Source organism: Macaca thibetana, chromosome 1 (genome assembly GCF_024542745.1).
Source record: "Macaca thibetana thibetana isolate TM-01 chromosome 1, ASM2454274v1, whole genome shotgun sequence".
NCBI lineage: Eukaryota > Metazoa > Chordata > Mammalia > Primates > Cercopithecidae > Macaca > Macaca thibetana.
The window spans coordinates 165,462,877-165,485,868 of NC_065578.1; the positions used below are offsets into that span (position 1 = coordinate 165,462,877).

General features: G+C 37.6%; 1 protein-coding gene across 9 annotated transcripts in view; it reads left to right on the forward strand.

Moving 5' to 3' along the window:
• Positions 1 to 577: 577 nt before the first annotated feature.
• The window catches only part of DENND1B (DENN domain containing 1B), a 277,216-nt gene continuing 254,801 nt past the window's right edge, over positions 578 to 22,992 (forward strand). For 2 of the 9 annotated variants that reach the window (XR_007720441.1, XM_050765246.1), the window contains exons 1-2: positions 578 to 762; positions 3,473 to 3,537. Coding sequence is in view for 8 of the 9 variants with exons in the window: in XM_050765246.1 (XP_050621203.1) it covers positions 713 to 762; positions 3,473 to 3,537 (115 nt within the window). In the remaining variant the exon portion in view is untranslated. Of the gene's footprint in view, positions 763 to 940; positions 1,280 to 3,472; positions 3,538 to 22,992 lie in introns of those variants that run through there. The other 7 variants (XM_050765279.1, XM_050765271.1, XM_050765298.1 and 4 more) reach the window with 5 other exon arrangements.

Below are 22,992 nucleotides of genomic sequence, written 5' to 3' on the forward strand. Positions count from 1 at the left end.
GACTTTTTCTACCTTTCTCAGTAGATCCTAAATATGAGACAGCAGAGGAGGAAGACAGGCAATATGAGGTAGAAGTAAATAATCAGCATCAGATAGACCTGGTGTGAACTCCAGCTTTGCCATTACTCTCTGGTTTCTTCATCTGTAAAATGTTGATGAAAGTATCTATCACACACCTACGGCACGTACTGGGTGAGAGTGCACATAACCTGCTTCACATATGCTTTAGGGCTGTGTAAATCAGCCTCTCCCACGCTTATTCAGTGGTGCCCTCCCTGAACCCGCCTAAACTGCCAGTCTATGAGGCCTGCGACTATGTACATGTGTTCAAAAGTTAGTCCTTGGTTATTACTGCAGTCTGTGGTACAGGAATGTCTGCCTCCCACATGTGCAGGCAAGTGGGGCACTACCATTTGGCTACTTGACAGGGCTATTCAGCAGGTGCACATGTCTGAACATTCCTGAATCAGGAGGGGGTAGCTCTGAATTTCAGAGAGCTGTAACCAGGCCACAGCTGGAGTGACGCAAGAGCCAGGGGCATCAATTTGAGCTCTGAATTTGCAGTATGAAATGAAAGGAACCCAAGTCTGTGTGTACGTGTGTGGGAAACACTGCAGGTCGAGGTACTTTTCCAGGTACTTAGCCCTTTGTGGGGTTGCAGCCCCGACGCCCTGGAATCTGGACTGGACCCAGAAAGGAAGCCGGTTGGTTCATGCTGAGGACACAGGGGGCACCTTGCCTTTCTGTCTCGGTGGCAAAGCGGTACGTGGGCCATACCGGCAGGCACTAGCGCTCCCCCTGCACCCTCTGGCCGCCCGGGCACGGGGACCTGGCCCCCGCCTCCTCCACAGTCTCCGACTTGCGAGCCGCACGGCCCAGGTGAAGCCGCCGGGCGCGTCCCCGCGCGCCCCTTCCCCCTCCCGGCGACTTCCTGATTTGCAGAAGGTGCAGGAGCCGCAGCGGGCGGCCCCGGTCGCAGGAACTGAAAGGCCTCAGCTTTGGTGGCGGCTACCGGCGGAGACGGGGGCGGCGGCCACGCCGCCGCTGCTGTCACAGAAAGGCTCTGGTGGGTGGGGTGGGAGGCGGGGAAGTGCCGGGGGCGCAGCCGACATGGGCCCGCCGCCGCCGCTGCTGTGAGCAGCCTCCTTCCCGGTGGGGCCGCCGGCGTGGGCGGGGGCGGCGCGACCCTCGCGCGGCCGGGCTGCGGGTTTCCAGGCCAGCGCGCGGGGGCCGGACGGACAGCCCCACACCGACATGTAACCATGGACTGCAGGATCAAGTGAGTGGGGGGGGCCCGGGCGCGTCGGGGGCGGGCGTCCCTCGGCGGCCCCTCCCAGGCCAGCTCGGCTCCTCAGCGCCTCCACGCTCAACCGGCTCCCAGGGCGGCAGAGGTTGGCCGGGCGGACTGGGGGTGCCGTTCGGCCCCCAAGCCTCTGGCCGGCCGGCGGGACGGCGCTAGGCCGCAAAGCCTGCCCGCCCTGCGTCGCCGGCCCCGCGGGGTTGGCGCAGCTCCTCTCTGAGTGGCCACTAGCGCCTTGTCGACGCCCGCCTTTCGGGGGACAGGGGGAGGCCGGGCGGCCTCTGACACCGCCGCTGAGGGGTTCTCGTGCTTCCCCTGAGTGTGTCAGATGTGACTCTCCTTGGGCTGCCTGTGTGCGTGTGGTGTCCGGGAGGGAGTCGGCGTTGAGGTTAAGAGGTTATTATTCCGAGTGCTCTCTTAGCATTAATATAACCGGTTTTTTCTTAAGTCTGTTAGTTTTGTCTTGGATGTTTTCTTGTGATTCTGCTTATAAAATTAGATTGGTCTCTGGTGTTTCTTTATGCAGGCACTGTAGATGCATGGTTCTTTGCAGAACGGTATCCAATTAGAGGGTGTTTTTATGTGTAGAGTATTTATCAACGACTATTTTGCTTCAGGAGATTAGGGAAAAAGCAATTTTAATAACGGAGGTGATTATGTTTCTAGGTATCTTAGAGGCATGAGTTCTGTATTTTTCTTCTGAAACTTAACTTTGTAAAGAATTCCTTCTTACTTCGCTTACCCACCCTTTACTACCTCCTTCTCACAAAGTTTAAAATAATACCATGTATATTTGTGTTATTGTGAAAGGCCGTTGAATTTCACAGCAGTAAAACTGAGTCAATATTTAACTTTTACACCTAAGAGAGAGTCTAAAGAATATTAGGGAAAGAGGGAAATTATGTAATAGAATTATTTTCTTCAGTGTGTTTGACATCATAGTGGGCAGGATAAGTGAGTAAAAATAGTATGCTTCTTGACATTAATTGTTTTAAGAGGGAGGAAGTCATCTGAGCCCAGATTATTCCCATTGAAACACGTTAATAGTGGGAAGGCTGAGAAAATGTATATTTGCAAGTTAATTTATATGTCTTGTCGCTTCCTATGTTTCCAGATTCATATCTTATAAGAAAACCTTTTAAAAAAAGATTTTTTTTTTTTTAAAGTCAGAGCTGGCATTCATTTCTTGAAGGAAGTACATATTAAATGCAGCCAATGTACAAAGGCACTAAGGTCTTGTTAGCAGGAATAACAGATATTAACACATTGGCCGTTGTGGTACCAGACCTAATCTTTTACCTTATGATGGAACGAGAGATTTGAACAGCAATGTTATGAAGAAAAAGTGTTTCAGTAGATTTCAGTTCACTTTTTGAAATGGAACCAATGTTGCTTTGAAATTTTGCTAATATGGCAAGTTAGTAAAAAAGTCAATCACTTCTGAATTAAGCAAAGCAAACTTACAGTTTCTAGTGGGGAAATCTAACATGGAAGCAGATGGCTAGTTTCTCCAAAGATAATAGATAAAACGAAGACTTTTTATTTTGTTAACCTCAGAGTTACGGATAGTTTGCTGCTTTAAATATGCTTAAGTACAGTAAATACATTTCAAGAAAAGTATATGCAACGTATCACATTCATGGAGCATTATAAATGTTTTATGGTGATCTAGAACTTGGCAGGTGGGACCATGTATTCATCATTTACACTTACATTGCATGTCCTTTGGAGAGAACCTGAGAGCCTGTGTCAAACTCTGTTGGTAGCGTATAATGACACTTAAGGACACTCTGGCTTTTAAATTTGATCCAATAAGATAAAATCAATACTTTGCATTTTTGTAGCACTTAGTACTTATGAAGTACTTGCACATATGCTATTTGATTTATAATCCTCACTGTTATTCTGTGACGTGGACAAGGCACCTCATAGGTAAGGGAAAACAGTCTCAGAGGTTAAATGCTTTGCCCCAAGTTTCAGAATTCCTAAGTCTCAGCTCTTTTAAATTGCTCAATTGAGAAAACACTTGCATTGTTATTTCTACTATACTGTAGTAATATAGTCACATTAAATGTATTGAGTCAAAAATAAGAATAGTTTTAGAATTAAAATACAAATTTCATAGAGATGTTCATTTGTCATAGGAAATTAATTTAAACTTTTTCCTTTTAGGGCAAATCCAGACAGAACCTTTGACTTGGTGTTGAAAGTGAAATGTCATGCCTCTGAAAATGAAGGTATGTGTCTTCTGTGTTCTGTTATTTGACAAGGTCTCTTTTTTTTGACAGGATCTCATTCTGTTCCTCAGGCTGTGTAGTGGCATGATCGGGGCTCACCACAACCTCTCCTTCCTGGGCTCAAGTGATCCTCCCACCTCAGCCTCCCGAGTAGCTGGAACTACCAATGCACACCACCATGCTCGGCTAATTTTTGTGTATTTTTTGTGGAGACAGGGTTTCACCATGTTACCCAGGCTAGTCTCGAATTCCTGGGCTCAAGTGATCCACCCACCTTGCCCTCCCAAAGTGTGGGATTACAGGTGTGAGCCACTGTGCCCGGCCTGTTCTGTTAATTCTTAAAATAATTGATTGAATCTCTCAAAGCAAGTGTTAATATTGTGGGCTGCTGGAACATGATACTAATAGGAAAATTATACTACTAAATGTGTATCCTGCATTGAGTGTCTCAAGTTGCTGGTAATAAAATAGATGTCAAGTCTTTGCCCTGGGATTGTAAAAATCATGAACGTTATCTGTGCAGCTTGAATTTCAGGTGTCTGTTAAGCCCATATAACTTACAACTCAACTTCACCATTCATTGATAAAGTTATCATTAGTTTTGGTGAAAGGGCGTGTCTTTTCATTTTCTTTCATTTATGTTTGGAAATTTAGTGTGTTTTTTTAAACATTAGTGCACATTCTCCTGCTAGTACCAATGGAAGCTACACTGCTTCCCTTCTGATGTTTTCAGAATGCAGAATGCAGACTGAGTAGCCCCTTCTGCTGGATTTACTCCAATAGCACAGCACTTTTGGAGGGAGGTAAATGATACTGTGAAATTACTTGGAAGGGTTTCAGCTGTCAGTTCTGTACAATTTCCTGAAAAGATGAGAGCATAGTAGTTTAATGTCATGATTTTCATCATTTCCCTCCACTTTTGTCATTTTGTATATTGTGCTTGTGTGTAGTAGGGGGCACGGTTAGCAGACAAGAATAAGGAATATCTTTCCTTGCCTATTTTCTTTTAATGTGTTCTTGCATGCTATGTCTTTCTAGATACTTACAGTATATGTCTTTACTTGCTGTGTGCTTAGACCCTGGATAGCATGATGATTAAGCATAGGGGTTTTGTGGAGACTGGTTGGCCATCCTAAAGCCTTGGAGGAAAGTCTGCTGACACTTTTAGCTTCAGAAACTATCCAGCAATTACATACTCAAGTAATTTGGAGGTGCACACCTTAAAATAGAGAAGCCCAACCCAGTTGTGGTGAAATGGGCATGGCTAATTTTAGTATGAAGTCACACATTGTTGGCTCCACCAGCCCTACTACTGTACTCCTGGTCTGTTTGAACTGCAGCTGTGGTCAGTTTTGTCCATTGGCAAGGAGTGATCCTAGGTTGTAGGGAGCCTTTTCTGGTTGATGAAGTTATCTTTTATTGTCCTGTATGTAGTAAAGTTTATCCATTTGCATTATTTTGAGGCCCAACCAGGTTCTCTTTGAAGAATGGATATATTACGTAGAATGAATACTCAAATGGATACATTATATTTTCAGCTCCATTTAATTCTCTTCTATAGTGTGTTTATGGTATGAGTTAATCTAAAAAATACCTACCACAACATTACTGAAGGTGTGTGAAGTAATGCTCATCTGATACTGTTTGTAAAGGCGTGGCACAGTGACTCACGCCTGTAATCCCAGTACTTTTGGAGACCGAGGTGGACAGATCCTTTGAGGCCAGGAGTTCGAGACCAGCCTGACCAATATGGTGAAACCCCATCTCTACTAAAAATACAAAAATTATGCAGGCATGGTGGCCCATGCCTGTAATCCCAGCTACTGGGGAGGCTGAGACACGAGAATCACTTGAACCGGGGATGTGGAGGTTGCAGTGAGCCGAGATAGCACCACCACACTCCAGCCTGGGTGCCCAAGTGAGACTCTGTCTAAAAGAAGAAAAAAAAAGTGTATATGTATATATATACACACACATACATATGTATACACATATGTGTATATATGTATACACATATGTATGTGTGTGTATATATATACATATATATATCTCACACAACAAGCTAATTTCATTTGGAAAATAGGATTTTCTAATTTTAAATGTGTTTTAAAGTGATCTTGTTAAAAGATCAATTTGCCTTATATAACACCCAATCTATGCATGTGTCAGAGAGATTGTGACCTTTTTATAAAGACTTTTGAGTGGTTTACTCCCTTCTTCCTCTTTTCCTCTTTTCCACTTTTCATGAACTAGTTATTCCAGTTTGTATCTTCTACTTCTGCCCTGCTTTAATATTATACCTTGTCTTTTTGCTGTTGTTATTTAAATCACTATTTTTTAGAAACATCTTCATTTGTATTTTAACAGTTTATATCTAGCCTGGTAAAGTTGTAAATATGATAAATGGTTAAATAATGTTGGCTTCTCTGTAGGCTGCAAATAATCCATTCTATATGGATAATTGGCAGAAAATTCTAAAGATATTTAAAAAAACTAAACTCAGCCCTGTTAAGAAGCAGTAACCTTTCTTTTATTATGACTTAAATAGTATGAACATGGCTAATATTTTAAGATCTAACAAGTAATAACTATAATCAATAACTATAATAAATAATAAATGATAAAATAGTAACTATAAATAATAAAATCAGTAACTATAAGAGGGCTATGAAAGTAATTTTTTTTTGCCAAATTGAGAGATTTGTTTCTGTAATATTTTATCAATGTTCTACTTTATAGTTAAATCTTAAATAGAAAAATATATGAAAATTATTTTAAAAGTTATTGGAATCCTCCTATTTAACTGTTAGTACCTATATGTTTTAATGAGGCTCTGATATGTGCTTGTTTAAGGTATGATAACTTTTTTTTTGCTAACATTAAATGAGCATGGGTGAAATTCTTAAATAGTAATAGACTTGGAAAACAAAATGTATAAATTAGGTTGCTTTGGATTACAAACATAAGGTTGGTTTAAATAATAGAGAAACTAGAGAAGCTTGATATAGTTCATACAAGAAGTCATCCAACATCCAGGTGCTTTCTGCGTCTCATTTCTGCCACTCACAGTAATGGTGTCATTGGAGGGCTTAGATTCCTTGTGGTTATAAGACCGTCAGTGGAAGTTGGAACTCTGCTTTTTCGTTTGTGACTCTGGGGATGACAGACACTGGCTTTAAATTTCTCTATTTAGAGTCAGAAAGTTTCTTTTTCCAAATCCCCTAGAAAGCCTTTCCTTAGATCCTGGTAGCCTAAGTTGGCATGGGCCTGACAATTCCTGAAATTATCACTGGTGGGGTAGAGGTAGAGGGGTGGGTGGCAAGACTATCGTGATTGATTTATTTAAATTGGCAATGAATAGATGTTGAGAAATCAATTAAAGTGACTTTGTTAAAAAACTCTCAGAATATTTATTTTTTGATGACTGATCAAATAGAAAATATATTTAGAGTAAATTTGGTTTATACTAAGATTGGTGATACTATGTTAAGGTATTTGGCATGCTTCTCTTGTTCATTTTTAATGGATAAGTCTAAATGCTTTCATTTATCCTGAATAACTTAGATAAGTATCTTCAGAGACAGGTTGTTAATTAAATGTTAGTTAACAGTGTGAAATGACATTAGCTTTTAAAACATAACTTGATAAAACTCTTCTGGTAAGATTGTGATGTTTATCTGATCTACTGCTATTTGTACTTGTTTCAGAGGCGTAATGTTTTTTTTTTGTTTTGTTTTTTGTTTTTTTTTTTTGAGAACAACACATTTCAGAACATTCTGGAAAATAGCTTGTTAGTTTCATATGGAGCACTCTACAAATCTAAAACAATACCATGAGAGGGGTTGGTAGCATTTCCCTATAGTGTCCCCTACATGTTAGTAGAATTTGTTCTGGTGGTATCTGACAGACTGGTTGTGGCATTTTTTTTTTTTTTTTTTTAAGTGGAGATTTCCCTGGCAGAACAACCTCCCAGTAACTTCTGCTCCAGCTGTCCAAGAGTGAAGTGCCAAAATTGAGATCTTATTGCTCTTCCTGGTAGATCTCCAAGATAATTGCTAGTGTTCTTCTTTTTGTTGTCTGTCTTCCTTCCAGCTGGCAGGGAAGTACAGCCAGCAGTGATGGCCTCTCCTCAATTCTGTTAACAGAAGTCATTGTTACCATACTGTCCCCACCTTCCCCAAAGTGACTTAATCTTCAGGGAAATGAAAAGTAACTTTTCCTCAATAAAAGATTGGGGATGCCTCTAAGCATTTCTCTTCTGGGAAGTGGCCTTGGTACTCTAGCTTTCTCTTTTTTTATTTTGTTGATGGTTTATTCCAAGTAGTAATAGGAGCAGTAGTAGTGGGAGGAGGAGGAGGAGGAAAAGGAGGAGGAGGAGGAAAAGGAGGAGGAGGAAAAGGAGGAGGAGGAGCAGCAGCTACAGCAGCCTGTATGTCGTATTTATTCTGTGCTGGGCACAATTCTGGGTATTTTTCATGTACTAACTATTTAAGCCTCACAAAAATCTTACGATATAGGAAGTGCTTGTTTCCATTTGGCACATGAAGAATCTGAATGAAGAACAGAGAAATGATGAAACTTGCCCAGGGTAGTCTGTCCAGAGTCTGTATTTTAACTACTGCTCTGTTGCCTCCCATTGCATAGTGACTTCGTGTGTATAGGTGGTTTTATCATGTGAGGAAATATTTGAGTATAAGCTGTATGTAGTACAAGTAATTTTTTCCAAATGGGAATACAGTGTGTTCCCTAAAATTAATGAATCCAATGTAAACCCACCTAAAACAATTATTGAGTTTTTTCTTTGTGGTTTCAGACCCTAACTCATCCCATTTCCCTCCCTATCACTTTTCATTTTTAGGATTTGCATCTTCATATTTAGCGAATCTTTGATCTAATAGTTCTGGCTATTTAATAGTAGTTTTAAAACATCTTTAGCAAGTCTTGTTTTCTTTATTCCTTTCTTTTTACCTAGAACAGTTTCTCTTAGGAACAAATTCTTCTTTGCTACCAGTTTTCTACTTTGATTTGCCTATCCAACCCAGTATCGAATTATCAATTTTTCTTATCTGCAACTTATGTTAACAGTTTAACTGCCTTTCGCTTTTTTGTTAAATTAGAATCTTAAGCCAAAGAATTCTTAGTGTCCTCCATGCCCTGCACAAGAAAGGTATTTCTAAAGTTACTTTTTTGCGTTTGATAACTTTTCGTCTATAGTGATACTCTCTACACTAGACTCTACAACATTTTGCTTCTGCTTGGTATTTTAGCACTTATTGTATTCTTATGGATATGTTTAATATGATCATTTAGAGACATATTGATATGTCTAAATGTATGTTTGCCCTGCTTGAGGTAAGTTCTTCATGAACCACAACTTATTAATTTGTATTCTTAAGAAAAAACTTAACACATCTGACATGTTGAATGAATATTTATGGAATGAATAAAAGAAACTGGGGCTGGGTGCAGTGGCTCACACCTGTAATTCCAGCATTTTGGGAGGCGGAGGCGGGTAGATCATTTGAGGTCAGGAGTTTGAGACCAGCCTGGCCAACATGGTGAATCCCTGTCTCTACTAAAAATACAAAAATTAGCGGGTGTGGTATCAAGCGGCTATAGTCCCAACTGCTTGAGAGGCTGAAGCAGGAGAATCCCTTGAGCCCAGGAGGCGGAGAGAGATTGCAGTGAGCTGAGATTGTACCACTGCATTCCAGTCTAGGCGACAGAGGGAGACTCTCTCTCTAAAAAATAAAAAATAAAAATAAATTGGACCTAACCTAATGCTTGGCCATTGAATAAATGAATGTTGATTAAATTAATCCCCAGAGAACTGCTGTAGAAGTGATTTTAAGTGTGTGCTGATGTGACAGTACAAGAGTATTAGAAATAGAAGTCCATATATGTCTTGGAATGGGCTATTTTGGAATACCCCATCCTCAAGCTCTTTTCATTCAGTGCTTATGTCTCCTTTCCTCTCCTCATACCAAAAGATTTATAAGAACAGTTGCTATATATAATGTTTGTGAATTTATCTTAAAACCCATCTATAACCTTTCATACCTACTAAAACCCAACAAAACTCGAACATTTAGAACCTTGATGAATCGTACAGATAATAAAGTAGTTTAGGAGGTATTGCATTATTGTCCAACATGGAAAAAGTCTGAGTAAAATGTGGTTACCATGATAGTTGTTTTTGCTGTAACTTTGTGTTCATTTAAGAACTCTGAGTCTCTCTCAATTCAGATGCACTGGGATAAATTAGAGTAATCCAAACTGTATAAGCTAAATTGTTGAAGAAAATGAAACTGTGACCAGGCATGGTGGCTGATATCTGTAACCCCAGCACTTTGGGAGGAAGAGGTGGGAGAATCCCTCGGGGTCAGAAGATGAAAACCAGGCTGGGCAACATAGCGAGGCCCCCATCTCTATTAAAAAAAAAAAATGAAACTGTTGTATTCTTTTATACTGCTAGCCAGGAACAACATGTAATGTGATTCTTCAGAACCATGTCCTTGGGTTATGCCCTTCTTGATTTATATAGAAAATAGTTGAGAATATATGTACTTTTATATATGGCTTGGGGCATTACATCCTCCTTCACATAGGTGCCTGCAAGTGTAAAAAGCAAATCAAATTTCACTGTTCAATATTTGTTGATTATTGCTTTCATAGGTGTGTTGCAAAGTTTACATTTTAATGGTTTGGTTATCACTTTCTCATTAGGTAGTTCCATTTGTTTACAGGTTCTTTATTTTTGCCACTTTAATCTAAGGTGACCTCTTGGTTTTTTATGTTCGTGATTTCCACTGTTAAATGTGAGAGGCTGCTTGGCCGCTACTGCGGATTTCACAGTGGTATGCTTTAAGACTGTTGTTTGGTCACTGCTGTGTTGCCACAGTGCGAGTTTGTTCAGGTTTTTTCTTATAACTGTTTTCTTGACTTTCAAGGTGATATGTTCCTGATGTGCTTTTGATAATATTCTCTCATTTTCAGATTTTTCTTAAGCTCAGATAATATATTCTTTTTCTCTAAATTTTCATGTTTTATTTGCAAGTTAGAGGATAATAATTTACTGTGTACAGTATACATTTTAAAGTGTTCATATAATACTAGCAATAGACATGTTTAGAGTGCTTTACGCAGATGGCCATGGTATTTTAGGTAACAATGAGAATATCACATTTGAGCTCTTTGATTTTTAATCATTTCCAAAATAACCTTTCTTCCCTGGAAATAAGCTTAATGTTTAACATTGAAAAACTTTTCCCACTTTCAAACTCTTGATTTATTTCAAGTAGTAATTTAATTTTATCTATAGAAAGTAATGTCTTGGTTCACGTTTCTGTGACAGGTCAGTCATTGGCCTTGTGGGGGAACTTGCTAAAAGGTGGTCCTGACTTGGCCTTTTAGAAGTATTTATTTAGGAGATTGTGCTACTAATTCTTATGACGTTGAATAAGAGAAAAGTAGAGTAACGGAACTTGAGTTTCCTTAAAGAGCACTTAGTGTAATCCCATGGAGTGTGGGGGGAATTGCTTTGATGCCTTTTACAATTCCTGGATCCCCTCTGTTGTCACCTTGTAGGTGTCATTATCATCATGCTGCCTGGTGACTGTAAAAATTCTCACAATGAGCATTATATAGGCCTGCTCCACTAAGGTTACCCCTCTTCTCTTCTCACCACTTTTCAACAATTTAAGTGTATTGGTGTTACTGAAAGTATGTATCTGAATAATTAACAGTGAGGTGTGAACAACTGATAGACAGCCTTCAGGGAAACATTTATTTTTATTTTTTATTATGTATTTTTAAGGGAACATTTATTTTTAAAGAAAACTTTGTAAACTCAAATCAGTTAAAGAGAAGCAATGTTTTAATGGAAAGATGTGTTGACTAAGGGTCAAATGTACCTGTAACTGCCAAATTCTGGTTTCATTTTACTATTTTTTCACTATATGTATTGATACTCTTGTAATTGTGATTAACAACTTTAGTAAGTATATATTTAGTCAGAGTATTAATTCAGTGAACTTCATAAAGACTTGTTTTTGTTGCTTAAAGTGCCTAGTTAATGAACTAAAGCTATAATGTCATGGTTTCAGAACCTTATTTTTCAATTTATTTTCTCTGATTAGGCTTTCAGTTAGATGTTCTACATAAAGAGTAATAGAAACTATTTATTTGGCATTTATAATATGTCAGAAAATGTGCCAAGAGCCTACATCTTCCATTTATCTTCATTTCAACTATAAAATTTACAGACTGTTATTCTTTTCAAAACATAAGGAAATTGAGGCTCAGAAAGGTTCAGCAACTTTCCCAAAGCACACAAACTTAAGAGGTAAGACTAGGATTTGAACTTGTCTCTGGTACTAGAGCCTGAGCTCTTAACAATTATGCTGTGCTACCTTTAGAACAGTCATGTTTTTCTAATAGCAGTGAAATCTTCTGCAGCAACTTTAAAAAGCCACTCATTTTAGCAAATCCCTGATTCTAGGCTTGATCCGAATTGTTGTGATATTCTTAACAAACATCAGAAGAAGAGCTTAAACACCAGAGGAAGTATTCAGCCCTCTCATTCCTTCAGTGAGTGTTTCTGAGTGCCAATTGTGTGTCATGCACAGATTAAATGCAATTAAGATGGCATTCTTGAAGGGGAAGTGTCGATTTCAAGTCAATAATTATAAGAGTAGTAAAGGCTGTGGTAGAGGTTGTATAGTGCATATAGCACTGAAGTACGAAGAAGGCACCTAACTCAGTTCATTGCTTAGGGAACAGTAGAGAAGTGGGGAGATCTTGAGGTAGTTGTGAGGTAATAGAGGGAGAGACAATTGGGTGTCAGGTGGTTATCTTTTTCTAAAGTTAATTGGAGTTTTACTTCATATTCTAAATCTTGTGTGAATAATTAAGAGTAATTTGCTTTTGGTATAAATAGTTGCATCTGATGAAGAAGATAAAGGATCTCTCTGCTACAGTGTAACTTGCCTTGGCAGGGGATTGTTGCGTTTAATTTTGTTTACTCAGAGCCTAAAACAGTGTCTGACCCGTAATATGTGCTCAGTGAATATTTGTTGAATTGTTAAACTGATAAAGGTACTCAGATGGATTTTAAAGAAAAGGAATGGAAATTGTGTAGGGTATTATGGGTTTAATAATTGTTGCTAAATTCCTTTCTTTTTTAAAAAAGTATAATTACAGTATTAAACAGGTAAGATTTGTTAAAGTGAAGCGTCAGAAATTTAAAGAAAAAATGTAAAAAGAAGCGACAAAATTATAACTCACTGCAGCCTCGAACTGGATCCTCCCGCCTCAGTCTTCTGAGTAGCCAGTACTACAGGCATATGTCACCATGTCTGGCTAATTTTTACATTTTTTGTACAGATGGGTTCTCATTCTGTTGTGGAGTCTGGTCTTGAGCTCCTAACCTCAAGTAATCCTCCTGCCTTGGCCTCCCAAAGTGCTGGATTACAGGTGTGAGCTACTGCCAAGCTGGTAGATGTCCTTACAAGGTGGTGATTTTATCTTTTTTCCAGAAGAGGGATGGCTGGGTCTTATAATAGTTCAGCAGAAGAATGGATGAAGAAAATGTAGTGTGTATACATATGTGCAATGGAATATTATTCAGCCTTAAAAAGGGGGAGATAATGCTGTCTGCTATAACATAGATGGGCCTGGAGTACATTATGCTAAATGAAACACATCAGACCCAGGAAGAACAATGTTGCATGATCTCACTTATATGTAGAATATATATTTTTAAATACTCAGATACACAGAGATAGAGAATGAAACGGTGGTTACCATGGTTGGGGGCAGAGGAAATGAGGCAAGGTAGGTCAAAGGATACAAAATAGCAGATATATAGGATGGACAAGTCTAGAGATCCAATGTGCAATATGAAGACCAAAGTTAATAAAATTGTATTGTATTAGGGATTTTTATTAAATAAATGGATTTTAGCTGCTCCGTCACAAAGAGGTAAGTATGTGAGATGATAGATGCGTTAATTGACTTCACTATAGCAACCATTTTACTACCTATATGTATTTCATCATGTTGGGCACCTCAAATAAACACAATACAATTTTATTTAAAAAGCATGGTGGCGGGCGCCTGTAGTCTCAGCTACTCAGGAGGCTGAGGCTGGAGAATGGCGTGAACCCGGGAGGCAGAGCTTGCAGTGAGCTGAGATCACGCCACTGCACTCCTGCCTGGGCGACAGAGCGAGACTCTGTCTCAAAAAAGAAAAAAAAAAAAGTTGCTGACTAATAAGCCTTTTGGAATCTGTCTCGTGAAAGTTATAGTCTATCTTGTGCTCGGTCTTTATTGTCCTGATTTATGTTGTTTACTGGATTTCAGGCTTTTAAGGACAAGTACCTCTTTGAATCTTTTGCAGATTTGGGGATTACTTGAATGGTGTTCAATGATTACTTGCTAAGTTATATTGTTATTAAAGTGAAATTAGTAAAAGATGGTTCTGATTATCAATACTTATTGAAGGTTTCTTAAATCTTAAAAAAAATTTGAACATAAAGGACTTTGCAAGCTTGCAGATTTTTGTCATCACAAGCAATGGGCATTTTATTTTTAAAAAACCTTTTTTTTTTTTTTTTAAATAGAGCTGTTGAAAAACCACAAACTGTAACTTTGTAGGCAGAACTGGTAAAGATCAAGATAGAACCTTTTCCTTTTTCACTTCCTTCTTAATTATCACTTGAATCTGAAGAAAAGCACACAACAACCAGTTTAGTTCATCTGATAGCCTTCTGTGGATATATATGATTCCAGAAATTACTCATTAAATAATTTTATCTTGGTTTGATAGCAGAAATGCACCAGCATGAGGGTGTGTTTAGTATTCAAATTTACTATTAACTAGAATTAAGCAGTCCTTTAAAATTTTATCACCTGGGTAGTTATAAAAACTTAGATGACTTTTATTTTCTTAAGATTATCATCAAATTAATTATAACTTATTTGAAATTAACTTATATGTTTATACAGAAAACATGGTTCAAATGAAACCCAAATAAGTTCAAATGTGTTTTAATACATGGGAACATCATATGTCCTCAAGGTCTATGCATTAAAATTATAGGTGCTCTTAAACTTGGATGGGAGTGGTTCAGAAAGGATTCTTTTTTTCCTTCAAGATTCCAGGGTATTTTAGATATGATATTTGAAAGAGGAAGTAATATAATATTTAGAAAATATTTTTGAAGGTCTTCATCATTTTTACTCATATATAAATTAAAAGAGCAATTTCTATTTAATAATTATAAGCAGCTAATGAAGTTAATTTTTTTGGTTTTTAGAAAATGTCTTTAAAGATTTTTTTGTTCTTATTACTTCAAGACTTGAGAACTAAGTTTTTGAGTCTTAGTTTTACTATGAAATGTGTGATTTTGTTGATGAATACCTGCAGAATAATCACTGACAATAAGGAGCAGCACAATTTCATCAAGATTATGTGTTGGTTCTGTTCACTATGTACAGGTTTAGACATGTTAGAGAAGAAATAATAAGCTGAGAACTGTTATGTACGAAAATACTAGCTTCCAACTTTTAATGATTACAGTAGTGTTTGTTAGGGACATTGAATATATACCCTAAACAGCGGACATATTGAAATGGAATGCTAGTTGAAAGACAACATTTTAATTTGTAAATATTTGCCTCATTTTAGCTTAATAGTTGAAGACATAAATGAATCCACAGTCTAATGTTTAACGTATGTCATTGTTCTAAATTTTGCCTTTGATAGAGCTGATATAGCTGTTTAAAATTCATTATAAAACCTATTACGAAACCCATTGACTAATAATTTACTCTTCTTGGGGGATTATAAAGTCTTTTGGTAATTTTTTTTTTTTTTTTTTTTTGAGACAAGGTACACTCTGTTACCCAGGCTGAAGTGCAGTGGCATGATCTTGGCTCACTGCAACTTCCACCTCTTGGGCTCACCGTGATCTTCCCACCTCAGCCTCCCAAGTAGCTGGGATTACAGGTACACGCCACCATGGCCAGCTAATTTTTGTAGAGATGGGGTTTTGCTATTTTGCCCAGACTGGTGTTGAACTCCTGAACTCAAGTGGCCCGCCTATCTTAGCCTCCCAAAGTGCTGGGATTACAGGTGTGAGCCACTATGCCTGGCTGGTAATTTTTTGATTCATTTCCCTCAGTAATTGTCCAGATTAACAATGATCATTTTGTTTATAAATGGATATGGAAAGAAAGGAGATGGCATTCATATCAAGTTTTCTACCTTAAACCTTGCATCCCTTACTGCTATTTTCTTGTGATATACTCAAAATATTGATGAAAGCATTAAAAATGTTCGAAGTACTGAATACTTCTGGAATGCCTTCTAAATCATCAAGATTAGAATTGCCTTCTAGTCGTCCTATACATTTTAAGATGGCTTACATTTTACATTTTCAGGGTATCTTAGTTCTTCAAAAATGTATAATTTACACTGTTTAATATATATGACAGACTAAACATATAATTCAATTTTTTTTTTTTTTTTTTTGAGACGGAGTCTGGCTCTGCCGCCCAGGCTGGAGTACAGTGGCTGGATCTCAGCTCACTGCAAGCTCCGCCTCCCAGGTTTACACCATTCTCCTGCCTCAGCCTCCCGAGTAGCTGGGACTACAGATGCCCACCACCACGCCTGGCTAGTTTTTTGTATTTTTTAGTAGAAACGGGGTTTCACCATGTTAGCCAGGATGGTTTTGATCTCCTGACCTCATGATCCGCCCGTCTTGGCCTCCCAAAGTGCTGGGATTACAGGCTTGAGCCACTGCGCCCGGCCTTTACATTTATTTTAAAACAATTTTAAGTATGATTAAAGTCGATCTTTTTAAGATATGGCTGAATTGGTCAAAACACAAAAATTATGTATTACTGTTAAGGGATTTTTCAATCTCATTCTGAGTTAAAACTTAATTTAAAATCTGGGTTTGAGTAGAGTAGATTGAGGGTGCTTTTGCCTGGTTTATGGGGAAGAGATGAATAATCTGCTGCTCTCTAAGAGATATCTTTCTCCCACATACTTATTTTTAACCCAGAATGATCTAAGTGTTGAATCTTCTGCAAATAAAGGGGAGACCAAAGGTCCTGTCTTCTGCTTGTGGGATCTGTAACCAGAAACTTGGCCCAAAGTTTGCAACTTCATCTGCATGAAGGTGGTGCAGATACTTTCATTTTGGAATTTGTATTTCTGCCTTGTTTCACTTTTATCTTCAATGTATTTGGCATCTATTTTTTCATTCATTAGATGTTTAATATTTTTATATTACTTTAAAATGTTTTAGCTTAATTCTTTAGTTTTTAATTTTACTTTTAATTGTATTTTGCTTCTTTTTATTATTTTATATTAATTTCTTTTATTTGGTTTTTAAAAAGTTTTTATTTTTAAGAGAAGTATGTAAGGCCGGGTGTGGTGGCTCACACCTGTAATCCCAGCACTTTGGGAGGCTGAGGTGGGTGGATCACATGAGGCCAGAAGTTCAAGACCAGCCTGGGCAACATGTGAAACCCCGTCTCCACCAAAAAATACAAAAGTTAGTCGGGTGTGGTGGTGTGCACCTGCAGTCCCCAGCTATTTGGGAGGCTGAGGCAGGAGAATTGCTTGAACCTGGAAGGTGGAGGTTGCAGTGAGCCGAGATCACCCCACTGTACTCCAGCCTGGGCGATAGAGAGAGACTCCATCTCAAAAAAAAAAAAAAAAAAAAAAAAAAAAAAAAAAAAAAAAAAATTAATGAAATACTCTCTATTCTTTGGGAAAGGTTGTGCTCTTTCTTGTTCTAATTAGTGTGCCCTTTGAAACTTTTCCTTTTTAGTGAAGAAACAAGGAGAGAGAATATCATAAGATGCAACAGACACATTCTAATAAAACTAATACTTACGCTTTGATGGACTGTGAATAGGTAATTAAATCTCTGTTTCAAGGTGAACAGGAGTAATAATTTTGATGCCATGATTCTCTAAAAGCCTGAACTCTGGAATCCTCTTACAGATAAGACAGATAGTTTACCTGTTAGACATCATGGTGGAATGGAAAGATACTGGACTGAGAGTTGAAACATAGCTCTTGGTACTGGCTTCATCACTTGTTAGATGTCTGACTTTGATCAAGTCCTTTAAATTTTATTACTTTCATTTTTCACATTTGTAGAATATTTGCACTGCGTATCTCTAATTGTTATGAGAGTCAAATACATAATAGCATGAAAATGCTTCATAGATTGCACCATGTAGATATAAACTTATTTGGTTTCTGCGTTGTGGTTGTTAGCTGTATGAAAAAAGGTATGATCACTTCAACAGAAATTGTTAGTAAAAAGCTTTCCTCCTATTTTGATGTATGTGATCAATCTGGAAGATAGGAATGCTAAAGAAAGGTCACATAGTAACTTCCAAGTCCCCTCTTTAATATTGCAGAAGTGTCAGGAACGAGGAGGATAGAAGACACTAACATATTTTGCACTGTGATTAGTGAATTTCACTTTGAAAAGGATATTTAGCAGAGAATAAGTTTGTAGTATCAAATCTGACAGCATCGATATAAAGATTTGGTGAGATGTAGAGAGGTCAAACAGGAGTTGAAAATTACAATGTGACTTTTCTTTAGCACTCCTTTCTTCCAAATTTTTCACATATACAACTTCAGCAGCAAAGTGAGAATTCCATATATGGGTAAGTTTTCAAACTTCTAAGAGCTAATATTTTTAAGCTTGAAAGTTGTTAGACTAGAAATAACATTGGGCTTATATCCTCGAAGGAATGATGACAAGCTAAGATTAAAGATGATATTACACAAATGTAGGGTCCTCAAAAGAAATATTAGTTGAGAGGTATGGTGTAATTGGTTGTGAGGTCTGTGTAAACCAAAACTAAGTATTGCAGCTTGTGAATGATTAAAAAATACAGAAAATTCAAGGCTATCTTGTTGGTGACATTTGAATTCCTATATAACTTTCTTGAGTGAATGCTAAATTTAAGTCCAGAAATTATCCTTGAAGCAAGATTCTGTTATGTCATTGATATAAATCTCCTTTTTATAGGTAATTTAATCATGTTGATGAAGTTTATATTTTGTCAAATTTATGTAAGACCTTTCTGTAGATTCCTGAGTTCTCAATAACAGTGTTTCTTAATTTTAGTTATATTATAACACATAGAAAATGACAATATTTGTATGGTACTTCTGGGCAAATGGACTTCATGCAATGATAGGAGGTAAATGACCTGGGGTCTCCTAGGGTTGAGGGGATCAATATGTTCTTATTTCTTCTTACCCATTAGAGAGGCACAGGCTGGGATGTTCTCTTTATGGTTTCTTTGGTGAGACTGGCTTTTTATTCACTGCTTTTGTTCACTGTTGTTTTATGCTGCTAGGTAGGATGGCAGAACTCTAGAGTTAGATTGGAGTTAGAAATTGGGTTGGACTTCCAGTTGAACCACTCTGAGCCTGTTTCTTTGTCTTAAAATGAGAACAGTTATGATCCTCCTTCTCTTTCTTCTGTAAACGTGTGATGATCAATAGAGATAATAAATTATATGACTATGCTTTTAAATAGATGGTTATTTTTAATATAATTTAAGCAAACTGCAGATACATCTCTTTTGTCACTTGCAAGAAGAAATAGATTCTTTTGTTTTATATACATGTATGTGTCTGTGTATATATATAAATATATTTAATATATAATGGCATAGTGTCACAGTATATCAGTGAGGGCTTCTGACTCCAAAGCTAGGAGAGAGAATTGCAAAATTTCACAATGGCAATAAAAATTAAGGATTATGAGAGATGTATTATATTTATGCAAATATTTCTTTCCCTTTCATGCATAGTATTTTTTAAATAATGATTAATTCTAATTATGCATTCTGATAATTATTACACATAAGTATCTAATGTTCATCTGTTTTAATGAATTTTTTTAAATAAAAGGGATAATGAATAAAATTTATTATTAGTTTATTATTAGTGACCCATGTTTTTCTGAAAGTCTGGCTATTTATGCCATTGTTTTCCCTAAATAAGAAATTTAATTGTTTAATGGAAGCGTATTCTTTTTTTTTTTTTTGAGATGGAGACTTGCTTTGTCGCCCAGTCTGGAGTGTGGTGGCGCGATCTTGGCTCACTGTAACTGCTGCCTCCTGGGTTCAAGTGATTCTCTTGCCTCAGCCTCCTGAGTAGCTGGGATTACAGGCGCATGCCATCACACCCGGCTAATTTTTGTATTTTTAGTAGAGATGGGATTTAGCTTTGTTGGCCAGGCTGGTCTTGAACTCCTGACCTCAAGTAATCTGCCCGCCTCCTCCTCCCAGAGTGCTGGGATTACAGGCCTGAGCCACCTTGCCCAGCCTAATGGAAGCATATTCTAATTGTTGGAAAAACATTTAGGAACAAACAGCGTCTGGCCTGGTAGACTAAAATCCACAGAGGAACAGGTGAATATATTAATTCTATCAGTCTGTTAGCTAATCAAAATATTCTATTCCTTAATTCTTCCTTCCTAGACTCTATGTGTGGAATAATCCTTGGCACTCTTAATGAAGAACTAGTCTGATGCCATTGGTGAAAAATATTTTTTGGTTTTACTATACATTGTGTATATTTCCCTATACTTTTAAACGTACAGATATTTTATTCTCCATGTGACCACTTTGTAACTACTAATATGGGTTGGCTCTGTGTCCCCACCCAAATCTCATTTGTTGCTCCCATAATTCCCACATGTTGTGGGAGGGACCTGCTGGGAGATGACTGAATCCTGGGGACAGGTCTTTTCTGTGCTGTTCTTGTAATAGTAAATGGGTCTCACGAGATCTGATGGTTTTAAAAATGGGAGTTTCTCTGCGCAAGCTCTCTCTTTGCCTGCTGCCATCCACAGAAGATGTGACTTGCTCTTCCTTGCCTTCCACCATGGTTGTGAGGCCTCCCTAGCCTTGTGGAACTGTAAGTCCAATAAACCTCTTTCTTTTGTAAATTGCCCAGTCTTGGGTATGTTTTTATCAGCAGTGTGAAAACAGACTAATACAACTACTTCTCCATTTATTTGATTTTTAAAAAAATGGAAATTCTTATTAGTTTAAGCTTATTTTATTTCCTTATTATCTGCATATATTTCTTCACATATTTTCTCTTTACTAGTTTCCTTCCCATTTTTAAAAGTCTGATCTTTTCTTCTTTTGTTTTGGCATCCCGTACCATGTATTTTTTTTTTTCTGTTGGGCAGTATGCTACTCTTAAGGGTATACTACCAATATTAATAATTTAGATACTTCCACTACTAATAATTTAGAAAGTATTTTGAGAAAGTATTTTTCATATGAATTATTTATTTGATTCTCATACCCATCTTTTGATAGGATGTATACTCGTATTCCTATTTTACATTTGAGGAAAGTGGAGCACAGAAAAGTGAGGGACCAAGCTGATACATATAACTGGCAGACTTGAACCAAGATTTCAACTCTAAAACCCACACTTTTCCCAGTAAACTTCAATTTTATATCAGATAAGTATAGTGACTTGAGAGACTTGCCTCGAATTACAGATTCAAGTGAATGATTTCTTTAGGTAGAATGAAATTTTTCTTTGCTAGGAGAAATTGGAAGTTAGGGTAAGCCAAATACTGTCAGTATGTGTCTGTGTATGTATGCCTATGTATGTGTATGAGTGTAAATGCCTTTATGTTTTATCAAAAGCTCCAGGCCCATTGCAAAAGATTCAAACAGAAGAAGAAAGTAACATAAAGAGACTAGAATTCCATCACCCAGAGAATATAATGGGTAATATTTTGTTGAACAATCTGTTACTCATCTCTATATGAATATATTTGCATTAATATGCATTTTCCTTAAACTGATTCATCTGTTCATGGTATCCTATTATCTGACCATTACCAATTGATAATTTGTTATGAACATCTTCCTGTGTCTGAAAATAGATCTACTGTATCAGTTTTTTTTTTTTTTTTTGAGACAGAGTCTCACTTTGTTGCCCAGGCTGGAGTGTGGTGGCTCGATCTTGGCTTACTGCACCCTTTGTCTCCTGGGTTCAAGTGGTTCTCATTCCTCAGCCACCTGAGTAAGTGGGATTATAGGCATGCATCACCACACCTGGCTAATTTTTTGCCATGTTGCCCAGGCTGGAATTCCTGGCCTCAAATGATCTGCCTGCCTCGGCCCGACAAAGTGCTGGGATTACAAGTGTAAGCCACTGTGCCCGGCGTACTTTATCAGTTTTAATAGTTACCTGGAATTTTATTGTGTGGCTGACTGTGTATATATCTCATTTATACTTGTATTATTATCTGCTTCAAATAAGTTCTTGAGTGTCATTGTTGGACTTTGGATATGTATTGGCAGATTGCCTTCCTGAAAAGATACATAGTCTTATTAATAGTTGAGAGCCTCTGTGTACCACAGTTCTCAACAATACTAGGTATTAATCTTCTTTTAAAAAATATTAACAATGTATTTTATTTACTTCCATATGTCCAAAACATAATTTTAAGTCAATATTGAAATATTATTAAAATAATTTAGTTTTTTTATTTAGTATTCCATATGTCCAAAACATAATTTTAATAGTCAATATTGAAATATTATTAAAATAATTTAGTTTTTTTAACTTAGTCTCTGAAGTTGTATATGTATTTTAAAAATATACTTTATTTTATTTATTTAATTATTTTTATTATTTTTTTTGAGTTGGAGTCGTGCTCTGTTGCCAGGCTGGAGTGCAGGGCCGCGATCTCGGCTCACTGCAGCCTCCTCCTCCTGGGTTCAAGCGATTCTCCTGTCTCAACCTCCTGAGTAGCTGGGACTATAGGCATGCGCCACCACACCCAGCGTTTTTTTGTAGTTTTAGTAGAGACGGGGTTTCACCATGTTGGCCAGGCTGGTCTCGAACTCCTGACCTCAGGTGATCCGCTCACCTCGGCCTCCCAAAGTGTTTGGATTACAGTTGTGAGCCACTGCGCATGGCCATCAACTTCCTTTTTAAAGCAGTTTTTGGTTCATAGCAAAATTCTGTGTAAAGAGTTTTCCCATATATCCCTTGCCCTGACATATGCACAGCTTTCCTCACTATCAACATCTCCCACCAGAGTGGTAAATTCATTATAAGCAATGAATCTACATTGACACATAATTATCACCCAAAGCCATAGTTTAGGGTTCACTTATCGTGTTGTATATTATGTGGGTTTGACAAATGTATAATGACACATATCCCCCATTATAGTATCATACAGAAATAGTTTTATTGCCCTAAATATTCTCTGTGCTTCACCTTTTCATCCATCCCTTCTTACCTCCAACCCTTGATCTTTTTACTGTCTCTACAGTTTGCCTTTTCCAGAGATGTTTCCCTTTTTTAATTTTTGAAAACATATTTGCCTATCTTGCTTTACTTTATATTTTGATTAA